The sequence below is a fragment of the Protobothrops mucrosquamatus genome, unplaced genomic scaffold (genome assembly GCF_001527695.2).
Source record: "Protobothrops mucrosquamatus isolate PMUCROS unplaced genomic scaffold, P.Mucros_1.0 scaffold5565, whole genome shotgun sequence".
NCBI classification, from domain to species: domain Eukaryota; kingdom Metazoa; phylum Chordata; class Lepidosauria; order Squamata; family Viperidae; genus Protobothrops; species Protobothrops mucrosquamatus.
In genome coordinates, this window is record NW_015391420.1 from 1 (window position 1) to 27,183 (window position 27,183).

General features: G+C 45.2%; 1 protein-coding gene across 1 annotated transcript; it reads left to right on the forward strand.

The window, feature by feature from the left end:
- Positions 1-2,733: 2,733 nt before the first annotated feature.
- LOC107299838 (ubiquitin-associated protein 2) lies at positions 2,734-25,188 on the forward strand (the record flags this gene model as incomplete). Its single annotated transcript, XM_015829180.1, has 6 exons — positions 2,734-2,873; positions 8,654-8,731; positions 12,990-13,100; positions 19,821-19,971; positions 22,316-22,404; positions 25,134-25,188. Coding segments are annotated over 6 exons (624 nt in total), but the record flags the coding sequence as incomplete, so codon positions are not given.
- Between the last annotated feature and the right edge of the window lie 1,995 nt (positions 25,189-27,183).

A 27,183-nucleotide genomic window follows, 5' to 3' on the forward strand; every position in this document is an offset into this window, starting at 1 on the left:
CTTCGGATGTGACAAATTTTTGCTGTCATCTCTTAAGGCAGTGGTGGCGAACCTATGGCAGGCGTGCCAGAGGCGGCGCTCGGAGCCCTCTCTGTGGGCACACGTGCCGTTGCCCCAGCCCCGCCTCCCCCCACGGCCCCCTCCTCACTAGCAACCCTCCGGAGGAGAGTCGCCCCTGGGCTCAGCCCACGCAATGCTGCGCAGCCAAGGATAGCCTTGAAAACCCATCTATTCCATGCGGCCGGCCTGGCGTAGTTTTGATTGTGTTTTGATAGGGGTTTTTATATGGGATATTTTAGAGCAGGCTTTTTATTTAATATTTATCGTGATTTTTAGTATTGCCCGTTCACCGCCCTGAGTCCCGTAAGGGAGATAGGGCGGTATATAAATTTAAATAAATGAATGAATGAATGAATGAATGAATGAATGAATGAATGAATGAATGAATGAATAAATAAATAAATAAATAAATAAATAAATAAATAAATAAATAAATAAATAAATAAATAAATAAATAAATAAATAAATAAATAAATAAATAAATAAATAAATAAATAAATAAATAAATAAGGTAGCCGGGCAGAGGGGACAACACTCCTCCGCCCTTGCACCCCATCGCACGCAGATAATGCTGCAGGGCACGAGCGTGGCCACCATGGCGCTGCTGGCCTGCCTGGATGACCTGTGGCAGGCCATGGAGGTGGTGGGTGGTCCAGCGGGCACGGTGGAGCGGGGACAGGGGTGGGGGGTGGTTTTTGCGCACTCAGTCTCTAAAAGGTTCGCCATCACTGTCAGGTGATGTCATTGAATAAACGGTCGTTAAGTGAGGAGCATCTGTACTTCACACCGGGGGGGGGGGTGGTGCCTCTTTAGCAAGGCTTCTCTTGATGTTTGGATCAGGTGAGCAGACTCATGCTTGGGAAGACAGTCTCTGATATGTGCTACACACTGTATAGGTGTGTCTGTGTGTGTGTGTGTGATGTGTGTTGGTTTATAGGGGATAGCCAGCACTTCCATGTTTCATATTTACCAATATTCAGAAATGACAGCTCTGCCACCTCTTTCCTTTCTGCTGAGTAAGCTCTGTGGATTCTTTTGCCGTCTTCCCCCCCCCCCTTTAAGATGTAAATTAAGCACACACAGGTGATGTTAAAAAAACAACAACCAGCTGTCTAAAGAACCCACCGCTTTTAATCTTTTATGCCATTATCTTCATTGTCTTTTGATTTTTTTTGATGTAATTATTTTAATTGCGCGGGAAGACAAACCATTAGTTGTGCAGAATTTGGTGGCTTCTCAATCCCAGCCTTCCCTGCTTCTTAGAAAAACCACATCCTGTACAAAATTCTCCCTCCCACATTCCACACTCTCCAGAAACTTTAAATGTTATTTTGGAAGTCATTTTAACCACTCAAGTGCCTTCCTTCCTTCCTTCCTTCCTTCCTTCCTTCCTTCCTTCCTTCCTTCCTTCCTTCCTTCCTTCCTCCCTCCCTCCCTCCCTCTCTCTCCCTCTCTCTCTCTTCCTTCCATAGCTATATAGCTGACAGCAATGGGTTTTTTTCTCTGCAAAGATTTGGCTCCAATATTTTTATTCTCTATACTGTAAAAAGTTTTTGANCCTTCCTTCCTTCCTCCCTCCCTCCCTCTCTCTCCCTCCTTCCTTCCTTCCTCCCTCCCTTCCTTCCCTTCCCTTCTCCCTCCTTTCCTCTCTCCCTCTATGACTTGAAGCAACCAACATTGGCTTAAAACAACAGTCAAGAAGTATCCCCCCCCCAACAGAAATAAAACGCAGTGTATCAATGCCAATCTTCAACGCAATAACCCTAAAGATGGGCTTACTTAGACCCTGGCCCAGGACCCAAGGCGAATGGCACATTTTCAAAGCGTTACAAAACACCAACAGGGTTGGGGCCTTCACAGTTCAGGTGGGGGCAGGCTGACTCACAGAGCAGGCCTTGTGACAAATGAGGCACATCTCCTCGGTCCTACCTGATGACATGGTTTAATAAGAGAGACTTGGAACATTCCCGGACCTTAAAGGATGGGTAGAAATAGTCAGAGATTGATGGTACAAGAAATACAGGTAGTCCTCAAATTACAACCATTCGTTTAGCGATTGAAGTTACGACGGCACTTGAAAAAAAAGTGACTTGTAACCGTTTTTCACACTTAGGACCATTGCAGCATCCCTTAAGGTCACATGATCAAAATCCAGACGCTTGGCAACTGACTCGCATTTATGACGGTCGCAGTATCCGGGGTCATGTGATTCCCCCTTCTGCGACCTTCTGACAAGCAAAATCAGTGGGGAAGCCAGCTTCACTTAACAACCCATGTTACTAACTTGACAGCTGCAGTGATTCACTTAACAGCCGTGGCAAGCAAGGTCGTAAAATGGGGCTTAACTGACTTAACAACGGTCTTGCTTAGCAATGGAAATTTTGAGCTCAATTGTGATTGTAAGTCGAGGACAGCCTGTATCTTTCCACGAAGTGCTTTATGGGATGGTAGGTGGCTCTTTTGAGTTGTACCCAGAAGCTGACTGGGAACCGGTGAATTTCTAATTCCGTCCCTTCATTTAGAAGCGAAAAAAAAAGACTGGGTGGGTGGGCTGCTCATAGTTTTATTTAACATGCAAACAGCTCAATCCCTTTTTCTCTTCATCCTGGACTAATCATCTGCATTTTTGTCTCGAAAGTCGTGCCTGAGTGTTTTGTTTCTTTCTCGTTTCAGATTTTCTATTTTGTACATACATTGATTTGTATATACTGTATATGATGACTTCGGTGGGCAGTGAACGTACTCGGGGCACTCGAGAAAAAACACAGATTCCAGCCACGCAACTGACACAACCCCAGAAACCAGTAGTCCAGGTAGGAATTTGGCAACGTTGACTCCATGTCCTTAGCCTATAAATGTTAATGGACAAGCAAGAATGTCATGCTTGTGAAGTGTATAATTACATTTTCTGTAGATATGAGGTGTGGGTGCCCCAAAACCAGCACCAAAGTTTGAAGACTTATTTCTTGTTGTGTTTTTCAGCGTGCCTATACAGGTAAGTCCTTGACTTACAACATACAGTTCATTTAGTGACTGTTCAAAGTTAAAACAGCACTGAAAAAAATTGTCATTATGACCATTTTTCACACTTTCAACTGTTGCAGCATCCCCACGGTCACATGATCAAAGTTCAGAAGCTTGGAAACTCATCTTTATGACGGCTGCAACGTCCCAGGGTCACGTGATCCCTTTTTGCAACCTTCTTACAAGCAAAGTCAATGGGGAAGCCAGACTCGCTTAACAACCGTGTAACTAACTTAACAACTTAACAACAGATTCACTTAACAACTGTGGCTTAGAAGGCAGGACAAGAAGCAACGGATGGAAACTAATCAAGGAGAGAAGCAACCTGGAACTAAGGAGAAACTTCCTGACAGTGAGAACAATTAACCAGTGGAACAACCTGCCTCCAGAAGCGGTGAATGCTCCAACACTGGAAGTTTTCAAGAAGAGACTGAACAGCCATTTGTCTGAAATGGTATAGGGTTTCCTGCCTGATCAGGGAGTTGGACTAGATCACCTCCAAGGTCCCTTCCAACTTTATTATTATTATAGAAAGATCATTCAGACTAGAAAGTTCTGACTTTCCAATTCTGGAAAGAGACTTTGATGGCTCCTAAAGTCTTTGAGAATCAGAGCAGGATGTAGCCCTCGAGAACAGATCACCACCCGCTTCAAATCTGTGCTCGGGCGTGAATGACGACTCCAATCTCGGCTCGAGTACTTCTGTGGGGATATGACACAGCGGGGAAAGCCACTTCCAAGAGCAATCAGCACAGCATTAGAGCTGTGTAGAAAGGTCAAGGGCTGAACGAGAAGGTATTTTTCCTGTAGCTATAACAAGGAATCACACAGTGCTGTTACCTCTGCTTTATTGAGCTTCGCTAGGTACAAGTCGTCCTTGACTTATGACCAACAATTGAGCCCAACATTTATGTTGCGAAGTGAAACACTTGTTAGGTGAGTTTTGCCCCGTTTTACGTTCTTCCTTGCCACTGTTGTGAAGTGAATCATTGGAGATGTTAAGTTAGTAGTAGTAGTAGTAGTAGTAGTAGTAGTAGTAATAATAATAATAATAATAATAATAATAATAATAATAATAATAATAATAATAATAATAAAGTTGGAAGGGACATTGGAGGTCATCTAGTCCAACCCCCTTCTCAGGCAGGGAACCCTATACCATTTCGGACAAATGGCTGTCCAGTCTCTTCTTAAAAACTTCCAGTGTTGGAGCATTCACCACTTCTGGAGGCAGGTTGTTCCACTGGTTAATTGTTCTAACTCAGGAAGTTTCTCCTTAGTTCTAGGTTGCTTCTCTCCTTGATTAGTTTCCATCCATTGCTTCTTGTCGTGCCTTCTTCAGGCGCTTTGGAGAATAGCTTGACTCCCTCTTCTTTGGGGCAGCCCCTGAGATATTGGAACACTGCTATCATGTCCCCCCTCATCCTTCTCTTCGTTAAACTAGACTTTCCCAATTCCAGCAACCGTTCCTTATATGTTTTAGCCTCCAGCCCCCTAATCATCTTTGTTGCTCTTCTCTGCACTCTTTCTAGAGTCTCAACATCTTTCACTTAACATGGGTTGTTAAGTGAATCTGGCTTCCGCATTGATTTTGCTGATCAGAAAGTCCTAAAAGGGGATCTCATGACCCTGGGACGCTGCAAATGTGAAGTAGTTGCCAAGCATCTGAATTTTGATCACGTAACCAAGGGGAGGCTGCAATGGTCGTAAGTGTGAAAAATAGTCCTAAGTCAGTCTTCTCAGTGCTGTTGTAACTTTGAACGGTTCCTAAATGAACTGTGGTAAGTTGAGGACTATCTATACCAGGGGTAGGTAACCTTGGCTCTTTTATGACTCGTGGACTTCAACTCCCAGAATTCCTGAGCCAGCCATGCTGAGGGAAAAGGGAGAAGTTTCCAAGCTGAGCCATGCTGGCTCAGGAATTCTGGGAGTTGAAGTCCACGAGTCATAAAAGAGCCAAGGTTGCCTACCCATGATCTATACAATCTTTTAATCAGCCTCCTAGCCAAAGTGGGCCTGATTTACTGCCTGACCAGTTGGCTATCATGATGTGTTTGCATCCCAAAGACCAGCTGAGTAAGCAGAAAAAGCCAAGTTACTCCAGAGAAGCACACGCAAGCGAGAAATATTTGTGATGCACTGTGTATATATTATATTTTTATTTTATATTTTATTAAATTTATACCCCGCCCTTCTCCCGGAGGACTCAGGGCGGCTTACAGCCAGTTTAAAACAATGATACAAAACAGTACAAAATTTAAAAATGATTAAAAATAAATATTCAAATTTGGCCGCTTCTTCTAAAAATTTGATTAAAACCAATTTAAAATCCACTAAAATTCCCTAGGCCAGACCTGCTTGTTGAAAAAGCCATGTCTTTAGGGCGCGGCGGAAGGAGGGGAGATCCGGGATCACCCGGATCTCTGGGGGTAGTTCGTTCCAGAGGGTGGGGGCTCCCACCGAGAAGGCCCTCCCCCTGGGGGTCGCCAGCCGGCACTGTCTGGCTGACGGCACCCTGAGGAGACCCTCTCTGTGGGAGCGTACCGGCCGATGGGAGGCAACCTGGGAGATTTCATCCTGATAACACTTAAATATGGGCCAGAGAGTGAATTCTACCCACAGAACACTCTATGCAGGAAGATGCTGTGGACAGGAACTGGTGAGCATTGGTAAAATACAGGTAGTCCTCGACTTATAACAGTTCATTTAGCGACCGTTCAAAGTTTCAGCTGTACTGGAAAAGGTGAGTTATGACCATTTTTCACACTTAACGACCGTTGCAGCATCCCCATGATCATATGATCAAAATTCAGAGGGTTACAGTGTCCTCAGGTCATGTGATCCCTTTTTGCAACCTTTCTGACAAGCAAAGTGAATGGGAAAAGCCAGATTGACTTAACAACCGTGTCACTAAGTTAACCGCTGCGTCAATTCCCTTAACAATTGTGGCAGAAAAGGTTGTAAAATGGGGGCAAAATTCACTTAAGTGAATTTCACTTAACAAAAAGTTTGGGCTCTGTTGTGATCGTAAGTCGAGGACTATCTGTACTCTCTCAACTTGTGGCAGTGAGGAAAAGCTATAATGAAACGTCGTGGAACCCAGCATGCTGTCCTCCTCTTGCTATTTTAATTTTTCTGGCAACTGGATGACCTCAAGAGCTGCTTAGCACAGCAAAAATGAGGCCTCCAATTAGAGCAGTAACCGAAACCCGTCTTCAGATGCCGTCGAATGGATTGTCCTTCTTCAAATTTCAAGCTTAGAAATGTCTTGTTGTTTTTTCCTAAATGCTTCCTCAGTTTGTGCTTTTTTTGCCCCCGGAGTTTTGGGCTAGTCAAAAAGTAACAAACCAGGACAAAGAAAATTCAGTTTTGTTTACTACCGTTATGTTTGCAAGCTTCTTGTCCACGCGGGAGAATTCTCAGCTGTTATCCCCAACTGGCATAACGTGTAGTCTTGCTACAATTTCCTTTTGCTAAATTTCATAAATTAGAGCTGGGGCATTGAAATGAAAAAAAAATGCAAATATATTGAGTGGTGTGGTTTAACTTTGGCCAGAAACTATATGTGTGGACTCTTAATGGATGCCAGGTGGGTTTCCTGGTCTAATCAAACTAGTTTACATCCAGTTCAAGCCATAGTTTTGAGTACATTTGCAGTTCTGTTTAGATGGTAAGTGCAAATCATCAACTGGCGTTTGTATTCATTGGCTAAAGTAGCTCCACTGGGAGGTATAGCCCGCTGGAAAAGCCCATTTATTTATTAAATTTTCATGTCACCAATCTCCCCTGGAAATGACTAAAGGGAGCTTACAGCTAAGTACTGTATAGGTACTCCTCGACTTACAAGTTGCAATGGCACAGAAAAAATTGATTTAATGACCATTTTTCACACTTACGGATCGTTCTGGCATCTCCATGGTCACATGATCAACATTCAGATGCTTGGCAACTGGCATGTATTTATGACAGTTACAGTGTCCCAGGGTCACGTGATCCCCTTTTGCAATCTTCTGACAAGCAAAATCAACAAGGAAGCCAGATTCGCTTAGCAGCCGTCTTCCTAACTTTAACAGTTGCATTGATTCACTGAACAACTGGGGCAAGAAAGGCCATAAAGTGGAGCAAAGCTCACTTAACAACTGTCTTGCTTAGCAACAAAAAATCTGTAAAAACAAGATAAAACATTCACATATTAAAATGATAAATAGCATGTATTTGTTTGCCAGGAGACAAACTTAAGAGCGAGGGAAAAGATGATGATGAACATATTTTTTCTATACCATCCCAAAAAAGCAATAACTTACAGCCATCCACCATTGTTTATTTTCTAAATAAAAGCTCACAGGATCCAGAGGCATCTGGATAATGATAGGATCCAAAGGCATCTGGATAATGAAGATTACATTGTTTTACAGCATAGCAGCTTCCCATTCTTTTTATGATGATTTAAATGGTGTTTTTTTTTTAACCAGTTGGACCATGAAGCCTAAAAGCCAACACAGGAGGTTATCTAAGGGCCAGTCATGCTAATCTGAGATTCTACACCTCCAATAACTTCTTATTTTGTTTTCTAACATAATTATAATTGCCTCCGCCTAAAGGAGAGACGATTTAGTGTTAAGACCAATCCAGGTTACTGTTGTTGTTCAGCCAAGTGTTATTCAATGGACCATCCTTAATGTGATGTGCTTAAAGCCATTATAAGAACTCACAGATTTAGACCACCCTCCTCTCCCCCACCCTCTTACAAGCACAAAAGCCCTTAAGGCCTTTTAACTGTGGTTGGGAGTGCTGATTGTGGCTCCTAATCAGGTAGCTTTGAAATATATTTCATTTGATAAAATGTTATCAGCCCCTTTTACTGTGCCGTGTTAAAGCTCGTATCCCGAGAACTGTTTTCTGTTGGACTGTTGTTAGGAGTGGTTTATTTTTTCAACACTTGCTTATAATCTGCAATGGGGTTGCTGGACAGGGAAAAAACACAGAAAAAGTCTTATTCCCCCCCCCCTCGAATTAAAAATAGAACAGTAAGCTGCAGGAGAGTGAGCAGTGGGGGGGAATTATAGGTAGTCCTCACATGCTTGTATGGAAAAGACAGCTATGGGCCGTCCTCAACTTACAACAGTTCATTTAGTGACTGTCCAAAGTTATAATGGCACTGAAAAAAGTGACATGAAAATTTTTCACAATTAACGACCATTGCAGCATCCTCACGGATATGTGATCAAAATTCAGATGCTTAGCAACTGACTCATCTTTATGACGGTTTCAATGGCCTGGGGTCACATGATCCCATTTTGCAACCTGACAAGCATTGGGGAAGCCAGATTCACTTAACAACCGGGCAACTAACTCAACAACTGCAGTGATTCACTTAACGAGCGTTGCAAAAAAAAACTTAACACGTTTTGCCTCATAAAATGGGGCAAAAGTCACTTAGCAAGCTCTTCACTTAGCAACATAAAACTTTGGCTTCCATTATGGTCGTAAGTCGAGGACTCTGTGCAGTATACTTATTTTGCATGCAGATTTGTGTCTTATATTTCATGGATGCTTTTGCATTTTTCAGGCCACAGCCGAGCAGATTCGCCTGGCCCAAATGATATACGATAAGAACGACAGAGACTTTGAGGATAAAGTGAAACAAGTAAGTTTCCATCCCAACTTTGAGAGAGACAGACAGACAGACAGACAGACAGACAGACAGACAGACAGACAGACAGACAAAGAGAGAGAGAAAGACAGAGGAAGAGAGGGGGGGGAGAGACAGAGAGAGAGGAAGAGAGAGAAAGACAGAGAGAAAGAGAGGGGGAGAGAGGAAGAGAGAGAAAGAGAGAGAGGGGGGAGAGAGAGAGAGAGAGAAAGACAGAGAGAAAGAGAGGGGGAGAGACAGAGAGAAAGAGACGAGGGGGAGAGAGACAGGAAGAGAGAAAGACACAGAGAGAGAAAGACGGGGAGAGAGGAAGAGAGAGGAAGACGGGAGAGAGAGAGAGGAAGAGAGAAAGACAGAGAGAGAAAGGGAGGAAGAGAGAAAGACAGAGAGAGAGAAAGGGGGGGAGAGAGACAGGAAGAGAGAAAGACAGAGAGAAAAAGAGGAGGGGGAGAGAGAGACAGAGAGGAAGAGAGAAAGACAGAAAAAGGGGGAGAGAGACAGAGGAAGAGAGAAAGACGGGGAGAGAGACAGGAAGAGAGAGAAAGACAGAAAGAGGGGGCAGAGAGACAGAGAGGAAGAGAGAAAGAGGGGAGAGAGACAGAGGAAGAGAGGGGGAGAGAGACAGAAGAAGAGAAAGACAGAGAAGGGGGCAGAGAGACAGAGAGAGGAAGAGAGAAGGGGGGGAGAGACAGAGGAAGAGACAAAGAGAGAGGGGGGAGAGAGACAAAGAGAGAAAGACAGACAGAGAGAAAGACAGGAAGAGAGAGACAGAGAGAGGAAGAGAGAAAGACAGAGGGGAGAGAGACAGAGGAAGAGAGGGGGAGAGAGACAGAAGAAGAGAAAGAGAGAGAAGGGGGCAGAGAGACAGAGAGAGAGGAAGAGAGAAAGGGGGGGGAGAGAGACAGAGGAAGAGAGAAAGAGAGAGGGGGAGAGAGACAAAGAGAGAAAGACAGAGGAAGAGAGAGACAGAGAGAGGGAGAGAGAGAGAAGAGAAAGACAGAGGGAGGGGGAGAGAGGGGGGAGATTGCCATGGCATGTAGTTGAGTGGGCTCCAGTCTTCCACAGGTAGTCCTCGACATACAACACAGTTTGTTTAGAGACTGAAGTTACAATAGTACTGAAAAAATGACTAATGGCCGTTTTTCGTACTTACGACTGTTGCAACATCCCCATGGTCATGTGATCAAAATTAAGACACTCAGCAACTGACTCATATTTATGACGGTTGCACTGTCCCGGAGGTCATGTGATCCCTTTTTGCGACCTTCTGACACTCAACAGGGGAACCAGATTCATTTAACAACCACGTTACTAACTTAACAACTGCAGTGATTTACTTAACAACTGTGAGAAGAAAGGTTACAAAATGGGGCAAAACTCACTTAACAAAAATGTCTCGCTTAGCGATGGAAATTTTGGGCTCGATCGCGGTCGTAAGTTGAGGACTACCTGTATATTCTAAAGCCATATCCAAGTCCTCTTGCTTCCTGAAATTTAAAAGTAGCTTCTTCTCCCTTCTGATAACGTTGCTGTGAAGTTTAGTGCAAGCAGTCCTCGACTTACAACCGTTCATTTAGCGGCAATTTGAGGACAGCACAGCACTGAAAAAAGTTGCAGCATTCCCACATGATCAGACTTCAGGCACTTGGCAACCGGCATGCATTTATCCCAGTTGCAGCATCCCGGGTTCCTCCGATCGCCATCGGCCACCTTCCCAAGAGTCGACGGGAGAAGGTAGATTTGCTTAATGACCTCATGATTCAGCGAACAACTGCAGTGATGTGGCTAGAACCGTTATAAAATTGGGTGTGACTCACTTAACAACGGCCCGGCTTGTTGTTAGTTGCGGTCATGTCCGACCCATCGCGACCCCATGGAAAACGTTCCTCCAGATGATACCACTCTAATGGCAGAAAGTGAAGAGGAACTAAAGAGCCTCTTGATGCGGGTGAAGAAGGAGAGTGCAAAAGTTGGCTTGAAACTCAGCATTAAGAAAACCAAGATCATGGCATCCGGCCCTCTCAATTCCTGGCAAATAGATGGGGAAGAAATGGAGGTAGTGACAGATTTGATCTTCCTGGGCTCCAAGGTCACCACAGATGGGGACTGCAGCCAAGAAATTAGAAGACGCTTGCTCCTGGGGAGGAAAGCTATGGCAAATCTAGACAGCATACTAAAAAGCAGAGACATCACCCTGCCAACAAAAGTGTGTATAGTCAAGGCCACGGTTTTCCCAGTTGCAATGTATGGCTGTGAAAGTTGGACCATAAGAAAGGCTGAGCGCCAAAGAATGGAGGCCTTTGAACTCTGGTGCTGGAGAAGACTCCTGCGAGTCCCCTGGACTGCAAGGCGATCCAACCGGTCAGTCCTAGAGGAGATCAACCCCGACTGCTCTTTAGAAGGCCAGATCCTGAAATTGAAACTCAAGTACTTTGGCCACCTAATGAGAAGGAAGGACTCACTGGAGAAGAGCCTAATGCTGGGAAAGATGGAGGGCAAGAGAAGAAGGGGACGACAGAGAGTGAGGTGGCTGGATGGAGTCCCTGAAGCAGGAGGCGTGAGCTTCAATGGACTCCAGAAGATGGTAGAAGACAGGAAGGCCTGGAGGAACGTTGTCCATGGGGTCGCGATGGGTTGGACACAACTTCACAACTAACAACAACAACAGAGCAAGATATAGGGAGTCCTCAACCTACGGCCAGAATTGAGCCCAATCTTTCCCTTGCTAAGCAAAATGGTGATTGGGAGTTTTGCCCCACTTTATGACCTTTCTTGCCACAGTTGTTAAGCGAACCACTGAAACTAGTTACACGGTCGTNAGCAGAGAAATTGAAACATGGCTTGAAGGTGAAATCAATCCCTCCTGGATAGGAAGTTTTTGTTTATGTGTGTTGGGGGGGGAGACTTGGGGGGGGGGCTGTAGAATGGGCAAACCGAATCAATTGAATCCTCAGATTGAATGGATGTAAATAAATAAATAACATTTATGTAGCCACCCGTCTTTCAGCCAACTCTGGATGGCTCCCAGTTAGGGTAAGTAGTTTGACCTGGAATTGTACAGATTATAAAGTCCTTTACGTACCAATGGAAGATAATTTGTAGCTCGGGGTTCAACTGCGGGGTCCTTGGTGCTCTCTGAGCTTGGCCGTTTTCTTGCAGATGTTTCATGACCAAACTAGGTCACATCGTGATGATTGATATTACCTACTTTGGTCATGAAACATCTGCAAGAAAATTACCAATTTCAGAGAGTACCAAGGACCCCGCAGTCTTCCTCCTTCTCCTCTTCCTCCTTTTCTTCTTCCTCCTCCATATCTCCTCCTCCTCCCCTCCACTCTGCAAACCCCACTCCCACCTAGCACTGACGACGTTGTCTAGTTTGGTAACAAGAGTTTGCAAGAAAACTACTAGGTTTGGAGAGCACCAGAAACCCTACGGTCTTTTACGTTCGAAGTTCAGCCCAGGCCTTTGGCTACATCAGTGTTTCTCAACCTTGACAATTTTAAGGCATGTGGACTTCAACTCCCAGAATTCCACAGCCAGCAATGCTGGCTGTGGAATTCTGGGAGTTGAAGTCCACATGCCTTAAAATTGTCAAGGTTGAGAAACACTGGGCTACATTGTTCTTCAAGAAATTAAAGTAGTATTTGGGGACTAGACCAGGGGTAGGCAACCTTGGCTCTTTTATGACTCGTGGACTTCAACTCCCAGAATTCCTGAGCCAGCCATGCTGAGGGGAAAGGGAGAGGTTTCCAAGCTGAGCCATGCTGGCTCAGGAATTCTGGGAGCTGAAGTCCACGAGTCATAAAAGAGCCAAGGTCGCCTACCCCTGGTCTAGACTGTTCTCTCAGAACTTGGAGTGAGATAGATGGAGCCCCTTGGATGTGTTCATTATTTTGGTTTTCTATCCCAGATTGTGCCAACAAGATCTCATCTTGGTTTTGATTTGTAATTTTTTAACATTATTTGGGGGTTGAAGTATTGGTTAGAATCAGGCAGTAGCCAAACTGGATTAAATAGATAAATAAATTCGAAAGCTAGTAGCAGTGATTCTGAGCCAATCTGTAACTTGCCGTAGACTGTAACCTATCTGAGGGTTATAATTTTATATTAATTAGATCCCCACATACAGAGGCACATTCATTGACATTTTTATTTCTGTTTCCTGTATAAACTCACCTTTGGGTTATTCCGAGCTGCTTTTTAATCTGTGTTTGTAATATGTGTTTGGGTTTTTATTTTTATTTTTTAGTTGATGGAAGTGACTGGGAAGAATCAGGATGACTGCATCGTAGCTCTGCACGATTGTAATGGTGACGTGAACAGAGCAATCAACCTCTTGCTGGAAGGAAGCTCAGATACAGTAAGTGCTCAATTTAGAGTCTTGTAGGTGCTTTAAAAAGTTGCCTTCCTAAAAGATTACTTGTGAGGAAGACTTCCTGCTTTTAGTGAGAAATGTGAAGGCTAAAAAAAAAAATATTAACCATTTCAGGACAAATCTTGCCCTGCTAAGAGCTCAGAAATGTGGAATAATATTTTAATTTTTTTTCCCCATCGCTTTTCTGCAAATATTAAGATTAATTGTGTTCTCCTGGTCCGGATTTGGTGTGCTTTTTAAACTTTTGCTTATTCGTCAAGAAAGCAAAAATTTTAAAACATCGCAATGAACCGTGCAGGAAACTGAAACACCCAACTCCACATTGACTTTCTCATCTTTCTGGGTTCTGAAATTTCAGCAATGTGTAACGCATGCACATTCAAGCATACCTGACCCCGACTAAGGACAAAGAGCTTGCTGTAAAAAAAAAAAAAAGCATATATTTTTACATTACTTAATTATCTGCTCAGCGCCTTCTACTTTGTCCTATTTCTCTCCCCCGTGGAACTGTGCCATCCGTGTGGCTTCCTCTTCCTCCTCCTGTTTATGGTCTAGTACAGTGGTTCTCAACCTGTGGGTCGGGACCCCATTTGGGGTCGATCGACCATTTCACGGGGGTCACCAAGCAAGGCTGTCTGCCATTTTTTTTGTCCGCCATTTTTTTTTCCTTTTCCGGCGGGTGCCTTACCTCCCTTGGGCTGGGCCAGCTGGTGGTCGGCCTGCTCTGTCTCTGCCGCTTGCCAGCTACGCCTCGGCCAGCGCAGGGGGCGGAACCACGCATGCGTGGTGCTCCTGGGCAGGGAAAGTCCTCGACTTACGACTGGTTGGGTAGTCCCCGACTTACGACCGGTTTAGTCCTCGACTTACGACCGGTTTAGTCTTCGACTTACGACCGGTTGGGGTCGCGACATTAAAAAGGTTGAGAACCACTGGTCTAGTACATGATGGCGAACCTTTTAGAGACAGAGTGCCCAAACTGCAACCCAAAACCCACTTATTTATCGCCGGGTGCCGGGTGGGCGTGGCCCACTGGGTGGGCGTGGCTGTGGTGGTCATGGCAGACTGGATGGGTGTGGCCAAGGTGGGCGTGGTCACCTCAATGTTGCTTGTGGGGAAGGACGCCTGTGGGGGCTGGACAGGGTTGAGGGAAATCCAGGGGGTCTCTGGCAGGTGGGGTGGTGGGCAGGAGGCTCGTCCTGCGGGGTGAGGCGAGGCAAGGTGAGGCAGGGCGGGGGTGCCATTGTCGCAGGGCAAGGCGAGGAAGGGGCCGGGGCGGCGGCTGCCCCCGCACACAGAGGCCAGCGAGCGCATGGGGGCCGACAGTGTCCATCAACAGCCACAGCCTGCCGGCCCCTCGACCGCCGCACTCTGGGGCTCCGCAGTCCGCTGCCAGCAGTTCAGAGAAGCCGCCTCTGAGCTGGACGGATAGCCGACAGCTGAGGAGGCGATGCAGTGGGTCGTGCCCAGGAAAAGGAGAGCATGTGAGGCCAGGAGGGATGGGACAGAGGGGAGGGAAACCACCCGTGCTGGGATGCATCCGGCCACATGGGACCTCGGCAAGTTAGCGGGCGGCTGGTTGAAGAGGGACGGTTGCCATCTCCAGGGCATGGCGCGTGTGCCCACAGAGAGGGCTCTGAGTGCCGCCTCTGGCACGCATGCCATAGGTTCACCACCACTGGTCTAGTATGCATGAAGTAAGCCAGGATGGTGTTTTTTTTCCATTGAGATAATGAAAAGTAAAACCCTTGCTCTTTGTTCAGTTAAGAACAGCCTCTTTAATATTCAGTTTGCTTTCTTACTTAAGACAGCCAAGACAACACTGCCAACAGGATAACGGGTCTTTTTCCTTGTTTTCTGGTATATTTAGAAAATGTATATGACTGCCCAACTATGAGTCTAGATCGCCTGTAGAAACACAACCCCAAATAAAAACCCCCAATAAATTCCCCCCGCCTTTCTGGTGACTACCATCCAACAAACCACTTGATGGGCTCCATGTCACGCTGGGTTCCTCAGACCCACGGGCAAAACCAAGTCTTGGGGGCCATTTAAAAGAATGTCAAGGTGGGGGACCAATCTTATCTCCACAGGGATTATGTTCCACAGGGTAGGAGCCACCACAGAGAAGGCCCTTCTTCTTGGTCCCACTAGATGGACCTCCTTAAGAGAAGGCACCTGTAACATCCCCTCCCTCCCCACTCTGGTGGGTTGGGTAGAGATGACTAGGAAGTGAGGGTTCTTCAAATAACAGAGAGAGAGCCACCACGGAGAAGGCCCTTCTTCTTAGTCTCATCAGATCGACCTCCTTGGGAGAGGAGACCCATAGCATTCCTCCCAACCCTGGTGGGTCAGGAAGATGTGACTTTATTTCAGATAAGAACCCCTTAGACTAGAATGTTCTCCAGGAATGCGAAAGGCAGAAGTTCCACCTCCTGTCTTGTCCCAAACCTACATCTACCTTGATGGGAGGCTGGAATTTATACCTCTGCATCTGTTTCCATCTTGATTCTCTACCTAGTAGCATTTGAAGAGAATTCTCTTCCTTTGAAGGCTTATAAACATCTCAGTTTGAGAACATTGTGGGTTTATTAGTGATCACATTGGTTACTGGGGTTTACTGGTTATAAGCTGGAGTCACAATGGTAGTGCATATGGGGTGGAATTCCTCCTGAATGGACACTTCCTAGAAAAAATTATGGTGGTGTATTTATCTTCCATTGCCTATTTTGGGGGCTATGATTCATGCCCGTTCTTCAAGCACCATTGGCTGTTCCTGGAAATAGAATAGAATAGAATAGAATAGAATAGAATAGAATAGAATAGAAAATATGGAATGGCATGGCATGGCATGGCATGGCATGGCATGGCATGGCATGGCATAGAATAGAATATAGAATAGAATAGAATAGAATAGAAAATATGGAATGGCATGACATAGAATAGAATAGAATATAGAATATAGAATAGAATAGAATAGAATAGAATAGAATAGAATAGAATAGAATAGAATAGAATAGAATAGAATAGAATAGAATAGAGCTGGAAGGGACCTTGGAGGTCTTCTAGTCCAGCCCCCTGCTCAAGCAAGAGAACCTATACCGTCTCAGACAGGTAAATGTCTATTCTCTTCTTAAAATTTCTGGTGATGGAGCACCCATGATTTCTGGGGGTAAGCTGTTCCACTATCAGGAAGTTTCTCCTTAATTCCAGGTTGCTTCTCTCCTTGATCAGTTTCCAACTATTGTTTCTCGTCCTTCCCTCTGGTGCTTTGGTGAACAACCTGACCCCCCTCTGCCTTGTGGCAGCCCCTCAGATACTGGAACACTGCTATCATGTCTCCCCTATTTCTTCTTTTCTTTAGACTAGCCAAACCCAAGTCCCGCAGCCGTTCTTCGTATGTTTTAGTCCCCAGGCCTTTGATCATCTCAGTTGCTCTTTGAATTTTTTTCCAAACTCTCAACATCTTTTTTGTGATATGGTGACCAAAATTGGCCGCCGTATTCCAGGTGTGGTCTTACTAGGGTTTTATAAAGCGTTAGTAATACTTTGTGTGATCTTGATTCTATGCCTCTGTTTATACAACCCAGGATTGTATTAGCTCTTTTGGCTGCTGCTGCTGCACATTGCTGGTTCATGGTTAAGTGATCGTCCACTAGGACTCTTAAGGTCCCTCTCACAGTTACTGTTTTTGAGCCAGGTCTTGCCCAATCTGTACTTATACCTTTGATTTTTCCTGCCTAAACGTGAGACTGCTTTTTTCCACATTGAAACTCATTTTGTTGGATAGGGCCCATTGTTCAAGTTTGTCAAGATCTTTTTGGATCCTGAGTTTGTCTTCTGGGATATTGGCTACTCCTGTCAGTTTGGTGTCATCTGCAAATTTGATGAATTCCCCTTCAATTCTCTCATCCAAGTCATTGATGAAGACATTAAAAAGTACTGGGCCTAAGACGGAACCTTGTGGTACCCCACTGCTTACTTCTCTCCATGTGGATGTAGTGCCATTGAGGACTACTCGTTGAGTACGGTTTGTCTTGAGTCAGCTTGAGTTAGACAGCTCTGCTTCCCTTCCAGGAATATCCAATCACCTGGCTCAGGGAATGCATTGTGTGCATTGCATTGTGAGTGAGCAGTTGGATAAAATGCCATTTAGGATTGCACAAGCAAGTGACCCTTTTTTGTCCCCCACTTATCTAGCTCTTGTCTAGCCAGTTGGCACTTTAAGCACTGACAGACGAGCTATTGCGTGGGCTGCATTATCTTCCTCCTCCTACTGAACATAGGAGCACAGGCAGGACCTAACATTTTTGCACGGAAGACCCAAACGTAAAAATGTGTACTATCACCCTCATCTGTGGTCTTACAAAGCAGGAATATGTGCAGTGTCTCCTAGTTTCATGTGTGGTGCAAAAACATGCAAATGTCTTTAGCATTTTGGCTTATTTATTTATTTTTTTTAACTAAGTACGGTATCTTGGAGAGCCCAGCCAGGCTAGAGAGGGTTCTGAATGGCAGGCTGGAGGGAAAAAAAAAGTTCCATTAGGACTAAGGTGTGAAAAAGGGAACACTACTATTTTTAGATTGGGAATGGCCAGTCTAGAGAAAAGAAGAACTAAGGGAGACATGACAGCAGCATTCCAGTATTTGAGAGGCTGCTACAAGGAGGAGGGGGTCAACTTATTTTCCAAAGCACCAGAAAGCAAGACAAGAAACAATGGTCAACTTATTTTCCAAAGCACCAGAAAGCAAGACAAGAAACAATGGATGGAAAGTAATCAAGGCAAGAAGCAACCTGGAATTCAGGAGAAACTTCCTAACAGTGAGGACAATTAACCAGTGGAACAGCTTGCCTTCAGACATTGTGGGTGCTTCATCACTCGAGGTTTTTAAGAAGAGACTGGAAAGCCACTTGTCTGAAATGTTATAGGGACTCCAGCTTGAGCTGGGGGCTGGACTAGAAGACCTCCAAGGTCCCTTCCAGCTCTATTCTGAGTATTATTAATTGTAAAGCATTTCTTTAATTGTAAGCCACTCAGAGTCATTGACAGGAATGGGCACTGTAGAAATTAAATGTATGAATCAATGAACAAACAAACAAACAAACAAACCCTTTTCCCAATATCCTGTTTTTGTTCATCCCTTCCTGGGACTAAAAATACACATAATATCAGAAATAGTTTATCTGTTTGTCTGTCTGTCCGTCCATCCTTCCATCCATCCATCCATTTTCTACAGCCATCCAATTCAACAAAATGACTCTGGGTGGCTTAAAACTCTAAAAACAATTTAAAACAGGGGTGTCAAACTCAATTTCACTGAGGGCCGCATCAGCATTGTGGTTGCCCTGCGGGGTGTGTGTTTGTGGCCAGAGTGGGTGCAGCCTACTGGGTGGGCGTGGATGGAATGGGTATGACCTACTGGGTGGACGTGGCCAGTTCTACATCATTCGCATCATGGGTGCCTGTGGGTGCCTGGGCAGGAGTGGGACAGATCTGAGGGTCTCTGGCAGAAGGGGGTGGGACCGGGGCAAGTGCCAAGGCATGGTCCACCGGGGCAAGTGCCAAATGGCCACCACAAAATTGCACATTGGCTCCCGGCCGGCCTGGGCCAGGGCCAAGGCAGCGGGGGCCGTTCCCTCACTGTTTCCAGGATGGCTTCGCGGGCCACATGAAACCAATTTGCGGGCCGCATCCGGCCCCCAGGCCTTGTGTTTGACATGTCTGATTTAAAACATGAAAAGAATAAAAAATCTGCAAAATAAACCAATACAAAAAGCAGCATGATAATTAATCAACTAATAATAAAGCCAAGTTACGGGGCCCTTTGCATGTTTTGAGCACCAGGCCCGGGTACACAACCAGGTGTTTTAAAGCCTTGGAAAAAGCTAACAGGGGGACGATATTCCAGAGAGCAGGGACTATGTCAGAGAAGGCCCAGCTTGGAGTTCCCGCCAGTCAGCACTCTTTGGCTGACAGGAACCGTAGCATCCAACCTGTTGGATCTAGTTGGGAAGATTAAAAACTCTTGAAAAAAAAGATGACCTTTCAATCGATCCGGTCCCATCGTAGCCTGATGCTTTGAAGATCACCTGCAAGTTAAAAAGACATAAAACAATACAGGTAGCCCTTGACTGGCAGCCCTTCATTTGGTGAACCTTTCAATGTTACAACAGCACCGAAAAAAAGCGACGTACGTCTGTGTTTCACACTTAACGACTGTCGCGGCATCCCTGTGGTCACAGGATCACAATTCAGGCGCTTGACAAATGGCTCGTATTTATGACGGTCGCCCTGTGCCGGGATCGCATGATCCCATTTTTGCGGGGGCTTCTGGCAAGCAAAGTCAATGGGAAAACCAGATTCTTACTAACTTAACTGCAGCGATTCCCTTAACAGCTGAGGCAAGACAGGTCATAAAACGGGGCAAAACTCACTTCCCAACTCTCTCGCCCAGCAACAGAAATGTTAGGCTCGGTTGTGGTCGTAAGCCGAGGACTACCTGTAACATGCCTTTGTAAGAGCACTGCTCCAGCGTGGTCGATTCCTAGATTCTGTGGGTCTTGGGGTGTACCTGGTGCGTGGGAAGGGTCCCGAAATTGCTCCCTGAGAGGTGTTGGAGATTGCGGTTGGGCGATGCTGCTCTGTAAGGCCGTCTTTAAACCCCTTTTGAATTGTTGTTCTGTGTTTTCCCTCTCCGCCTCACTAGACTTCGTGGGAGACGGTAGGAGGCAAGAAGAAAAGCCTTGGAAAAGAGAGCTCAGAAAACAAAGAGAACAGAGAAAAGCGAGGGGACAGAGAAGTCATCCGTGGATGGGGAACTTCCAGCCGACGAGGAAGAGGCAGCCGCGGGCGAGAGTGTAAGCCCAGACTTTGGATTGCTACGCGCATCCCGGCCGTAGTTACTCGCAGCTTACTATTTATTTATTTATTTATTTATTTATTAAATTTATATACCGCCCTATCTCCCTTACGGGACTCAGGGCGGTGAACAGGCGATACTAAAAACCACGATAATAAATAAATAGTTTCTGTTCTAAAATCGAATTAAATAACAGGCCTGTTCTAAAAACACACCCATACAAAAAACCCCCACTGAAACATAATCAAACTACGCCAGGCCGGCCGCACGGAATAGATGGGCCTTCAGGGCTCGGTGAAAAAGGCGCAGGTCCACAGTTGTACGTAGGTCGGGGGGTAGGTCATTCCAGAGGGCAGGAGCTGCCACAGAGAAGGCTCTCCCCCTGGGGGTTGCCAGCTAGCATTGACTGGCCGACGGCACCCTAAGGAGGCCCTCTCTGTGGGAGCGGACTGGTCGAAGGGAGGTGTTTGGTAGGAGGTGGTCTTGCAAATACCTAGGTCCATTGCCATGGAGCGCTTTAAAAGTTGTTACTAACACCTTGAAGCGCATCCGGAAGGCCACCGGCAGCCAGTGCAGCTCGCGCAGGAGAGGTGTTGCATGGGAGCATCTAGAGGCCCCCAAAATCCCCCGCGCAGCCGCATTCTGAACTAGCTGGAGCCTCCGGGTGCACCTCAAGGGGAGCCCCATGTAGAGAGCATTGCAATAGTCCAGACGGGAAACAACTAGGAGCACTTTAGGCTTGAGCTGCTTTGTTGTATGTTTGCAGTAGAGGCTGATGAGAAAACACACACATGCACACATACACAACGACCCTGTGTCAACGCTACAAATACTGTATATTCTTGCTTTGACAATATGCAGAACTGTCTGGTATTTTTATAGTTAAATCAGGCAACAGGGAAAGGGGAGGAGAATATAAGGAAAGCCCGGGGAAAAAGGAACCGGAAGTGAATCACATCTTCCAAGTTAATTGGAAGGTGTGAATCATGACCCCAAAATAGGGGAGGGAAAAATGCCTGAAAGTTCTTTTAAGTGTTTCGTTAATCAGACACATGACATCATGCTAAGATCTGATGTTCTCTTCCGTTGCACATAACATTCCCTGGGAAGACACCTTGGGAAGAAGCTTGAGCCTGATCGGCTTTTGCTGTCCTCCAGAAACTTACCCCAAGATAAGCAGGGATTAATACTAGACAAATAAGGGAAAAGCAGTACCCTAACTCAGAGGTCCCCAACTCCCGGTCCATGGCCCAGTGCTGGGTGGCAGCCTGTTCAGAATTTGGCTATGGAAGTGCTGGGCGTGTGCGCAATGCTGCATTTGTGAAAGGAAAATCTGTGTGTGGAACTATCCCCTCTTCCCTCCCGCTCTGCTGCCCCCGCCTCTGTCAGTCTGCCTAGCCAGAAACGGAGACCGCTCCCCTAACTGAGGAACTACGCCCGCCAGTACTGGCAGGGCAAGCTATGGAGCAAACCCCACACTTGGTCCGAACTTATGATGTGATCTGGCTGGGTTATGAAATGTCTGCAAGAAAACCACCAAGCTCAGAGAGCACCAAGGACTCCACAGTTCTCCTCCTCTTCCTCCTCCTCCTCCTCCTCCTCCTCCATCATTCTGCAAACCCCACTCCTTCCATGCACTGATAACATTCCCTAGTTGGGTCATGAAATGTCTGCAAGAAAACCAACAAGCTCAGAGAGCACCAAGGACTCCACAGTCGTCGTCGTCCTCCTCCTCCTCCCCCCCCCCCACACATCCCACTCCCTTCTAGCACTGATGATATTATCTAGTTTGGGTCATGAAACATCTGCAAGAAACCACCAATCTCAGAGAGGACCAAGGACTCCACAGTTCTCCTCCTCCTCCTCCTCCTCTCTGCAAACCCCATTCCTTCCATGCTTTGATAATGTTCCCTAATTGGGTCATGAATGTCTGCAAGAAAACTACCAAGCTCAGAGAGCATCAAAGACCCCCCAGTTTAACCCTGATCTACAAATACTCTCTTCTATCAGAAAACAGAAAACTCCCAGCCCTAAATCATTTAGGTAAATGAAAGCATGAAAATGTGGAACTAGATGAATAGAAAGAGACTACAGGTTGCAAGTTGGTGGAAAAACGAACTTGCGCTATTAAACAAGCGTCGATTATCACAGGCTTAACCACATTGATCTTAGGACAAAGACAATGGGAGCAGTCACCTTTGCCTCCCAATTCTTGCACCCTTGCTCCTTTCCCCTCCTGCTATCTTGCTCACGTTTGCGTGCGGTTGAAAATATCTGACTAAACTATCTAAAAACGAAATGTACGTTCTGAGATTATATTTCTGCATTTCTCTCACATCTAGTTAGAGTCGAAGAAAATGGAGTAGAAATGCCACCTGGCGAACGGCCTTCCGATCGTGGGAAACGTGGAAAAGGGAGAGGTAAAGTACCGGTATTTATATGCCTTAACTGCTCATGTTCCAGGGGGGGTTAAGCCACCTTTTACATATATATATATTTTAAAAGAAATCCACCTCAAAAGGAACAGTTTGGGTGAAAAGCTTCCACAGTGCATTTTCTGCAACTTCTTGGACAGAAGGTCTGCGGAGGTTTGTCCGCTTACGTGTTTGGGAATGTATGTTGTGTCTAAAGTATGTTGTGGCCAAGAAGAACATCTTAAAAATAATAAAAGCATTGCCCGACGTGCCTATAAGTGACTTCAACTGATAGAATTCCTCCTTTCTCAGATAACCACAGAGGAGTGCAGGCTAAAACTGTACAGGTAATCCTCAATTTATAGCCATCGTTGAGCCCCAAAATTTCCGTTGTTAAGTGACACATTTGCTAAGTGAGTTTTGCCCTATTTTAAGACCTTTCTTGTCAGAGTTGTTAAGAGAATCACTGCAGTTGATAACTTAGTAACACAGTTGTCAACTGACTCTGGCTTCTTCGTTGACTTTGTTTGACAGAAGGTCGCAAAAGGGGATCATACGACCCCGGGACCCTGCGACCGTCATAAATATGAGTCGGACGCCAAGGGTCTGAATTTTGATCATGTGATCGTGGGGATGCTGCAACAGTCCTGACCATGAAAAACAGTCATAAGTTACTTTTTTAACAGCTGTTGTAACTTCCAACTGTCACAAAACAAACTGTTGTTTGTTTATAATAATAACTTGGAGGTCATCTAGTCCAACCCCCTGCTCAGGCAGGAAACCCTATACCGTTCCAGACAAATGGCTGTCCAATCTCTTCTTAAAAACTTCCAGTGTTGGAGCATTCACAACTTCTGGAGGCAGGTTGTTCCACTGGTTAATTGTTCTCACTGTCAGGAAGTTTCTCCTTAGTTCTAGGTTGCTTCTCTCTTTGGTTAGTTTCCATCCATTGCTTCTTGTCCTGCCTTCTGGTGCTTTGGAGAATAGCTTGACTCCCTCTTCTTTTTTGGGCAGCCCCTCAAATATCAGAAAACTACTATCAGGTCCCCCCTTGTCCTTCTCTTCATTAAACAAGACATACCCAATTCCAGCAGCCTTTCCTTATATGCTTTAGCCTCCAGTCCCCTAATCATCTTTGTTGCTCTTCTCTGCACTCTTTCTAGAGTCTCAGCCTCTTTTTTACATCGTGGTGACCAAAACTGGATGCAGGATTCCAAGTGTGGCCTTACCAAGGCCTTGTAAAGTGGTATTAATACTTCACGTGATCTTGATTCTATCCCTCTGTTAATGCAGCCCAGCACTGTGTTGGCCTTTTTGGCAGCTGCAGCACACGGCTGGCTCATATTTAAGGGATTGTCCACTAGGACTCCAAGATCCCTCTCACAGTTACCACTATTGAGCAGGGTACCCCCCCCATACTATACCTGTGCATTTGTTTTTTCTTGGACTGTGTAGAAGATTATGGAGGCTTATCAATAAAAGTGCCTGGTAAACTGCCCCTGAATAACTTTTTATTTTCTTCTCCCATAGTGAAATGTAAAATAAAATCCTTGGCTTGGCCAAGCATTGAAGCCAGCCACTGCGGCCCAGGATGCTAATCTCTTGATACTAAAAGCAAAGTCCTTCCATATTTTTAACTTCTAAGCAATGCAGGATTACAATACGGACTGGCCCCACAATACTAATCTACTGGGACAAACTCAGTTTCACGATGCCTTTGTTTTCTGCAACAAAGACTTCATCCGAGGAAGAAGCCAGAGGACACAATCTCTGTGCTTTTCCCTGAGTGAGCCGCAAAATGCCCGTTTCTCAGCAGAGCAACTGGCCTGGCTGTCCCCTGCCAGCTGCCCGTCAGCCCTGGGGTCCAGAAGCACAGCTGGGAATGTCAGTTACGGCAGAGGGCTGGGCTGCTGGACTTGACATCCTGGCAGAGAACTTGGCAGCCCAAGCAGGCATGTTTGTCAACATTTGTCAGCGGAGCTTCTCAATCATCCAGGTCATGGTTGTCCTAACGGTGCTTTTCAAAAGGCAATTTGGACTTTTTTTTTCCTTTGAAAACGTTTCGCTCCTCATCCAAGAAACTTCTTCGGTTCTGGCTGAGTGGTGGTGAATGGAGGGATTTAGAATAGAGGAATATTTGAAAGCATGGGTCCTCAACCCCCGGTCTGTGGCCCACTACACCGGACCGTGGAGAGGGTGGATTGGTTCATACTTATGAGTGTTGCTGTGTCCCAAAGTGATGTGATTGCCTTTTGCAGCCTTCTGAGAAGCAAAGTCAGTGGGAAAGCCAGATTCACTTAACGACAAAGAGCAAAACCCACTTCCTTCTAGCACTGACGTTGGTACCTAGTTGGGTCACGAAACTAGGCACAAGAAAACAACTCAGCACGGAGAGCACCAAGGAATCCACAGTTCAACCTTCAGCCTCGAATAATCTCTTTCTTTCTTTTTATTGGTCTTGTGGCTTTTTTAAACTGACCCTTGACAGGTTTGATCCTGCATTCCCACATCTTGGAAAAAACCAGATTCTCGCAGGATAACAATTCTTCCTCTTGTCTTCCTTATAAATATTAGTTCTACCGAGTTATCTTAATCCTAAATCTGGTTCTGCTTCCTTGTCCAAGATGCATTTTATTCTTAGAAGGAGGGGGGGGGAAAGTGCTTTTTTTTCTTTCCTTGTTTTTCCTCTCGAAATTCCGTTTATCCACTTTGCCCTTTGAAACTAAGTTCTTCCTTTTTTCTGTAGGATTTGGACGAGCCAGAGGAAGAGGAACTGGGAGATTTTCAGCCCAAGGCATGGGGTAGGTTTTTAATAACAGCTTGTATTTTAACTAAATGTGGACCAAACAATACTGCTTAACCGTACATGGTTGGAAATTCTGCAGATTTTGTTGAGCAGGGCCTTCTGCCTCCTTTATTCCTCTTAGCAAAGGAACTTGATAAAAGGACAAAAGCAATCTAAATCAGAAATCTGGGAAGTCAGACTATAATTCTTTCTTAGGCATGGAAGCAGTTGGATGACCTTAGACCATCCATTCCCTCTCAGACCCCTTTGATGAACTGACTGATCAATAAAATCTCATTGCAATAGCAATAGCACTTAGACTTTATATACTGCTTCACAGTGCTTTACATCCCTCTCTAAGCAGTTTACAGTCAGCACATTGCCCCCAATAATCTGGGTCCTCATTTTACCGCCCTTGGAAAGATAGAAGGCTGACCTGGTCAGGATCGAACTCCTGGCTGTGGGCAGAGTTAGCTTGAAATACTGCATTCTAATCACTGCGCCACCGGGGCTCTTAAATCATGCATTGATAGCTTGTCTATAAGATCTGAGTGAATACAGTTCTGAAACAGTGGTTCTCTTGTGAAGTCCCTGGTGCTCTCTGATCTTGTTTGCTTTCTTGCCGATGTTTCATTACCCAACCAGGTAACATCATCAGTGCTAGAAGGGAATTGGGTTTGGTCTCTGTTTATGTACAAGTGTTGGTGGTAGTGGACTTGGTGGTTCCTTGACTAGGCAGTTGTTTACTGTGGGGTCCTTGGTGTTCTCCGAGCTTGGTGGTTTTCTTGCAGACATTTAATTACCCAACTAAGTAACATCACTTTTAAAAGGTTTGCTCTGTGTTCTTTTGCTATTTTTGCTTTAGTGATCTTTGATGATTTTGATCTTGTGTTTATTGCCCAGAGTCACAATTGCAAAGTGGGCAGCTTGCTATAATAAGTAAAGTGGCAGTGAATAAGCCATCATATAGAGCCAATGCTAAGAAGAACAGCAAGAACATTTTGTTAGCAGATCTGCTTGAATGGACACAAATATCCCAGCAACCTTGACATTTAAAGGAATTGTTTTCAGTGCTGACTAATAAATCTAAGGAGAACTATTTTGTGCTAACTCTACTGTCTTCTCCCTCTTTCTCCACACCCACACAAAGTTTTCCAATTCCCTTTTCAACCTGGACATTTCATATAAAAGTATCAATATTGCCCCACTGATCTACTACTTGGTCTACTTTATGGATGTTTTGTTTTAGACAGTTTTGAGTGTGACGACCCACAAAACATTCCACTTGGTAAAATGTCCTGTATTTTGGAAAGGACCAGAACAGTTCAAAAGGAAATGTTTTTCAGATTCATACAGGCAATTAAATTAAAACAGTTTTTTCTTTTCTCCCTATTCATCCTACTTCCATGGATGTTAAACATGGAAGGTTCCTGGATATGGCCAATCTTGGTGGCCCTTGCATGGTCTTGATTCCTCCAGAAAGCACATGAGATCCTAACTTCAATCCCCAGAAGTAGTGGGTTGAAAGACTGATCTGAAAACAGGACTCATCTACAACATACAGTGTAAAGACTGCAACCGCCACTATGTAGGACAAACAGGCAGAAGACTAGCAGAGTGCATTCATGAATACCAACTAGGAGTCAGAAGACAGGATGAAAACTCTTTAATTTCACAACATATGGACACTCAACCATAATTTCAACTGGGAAACCGACCACCCTAGACCAAGCCAAGTCCAAAAACGCTAGACAATTCTTGGAAGCCTGGCAAATTGGCCATGGATAGAAATAAACAACATCTACATACTGTGCAAAAGAGACAATCAACAAACCAAAAAGGGATCAAAAAGACCAAAACAACTCCCCACCAGCAATCAACACCCAGCTGAGCATAGATTAACACCAAGATTAACATCAGTCCAACAGTCAAGGAACTGCCAAACAGGCTAACAGTAAACAACCCAAACAACAAGACCACTCCCACCAGGATTGACAGGGCAATATAAATT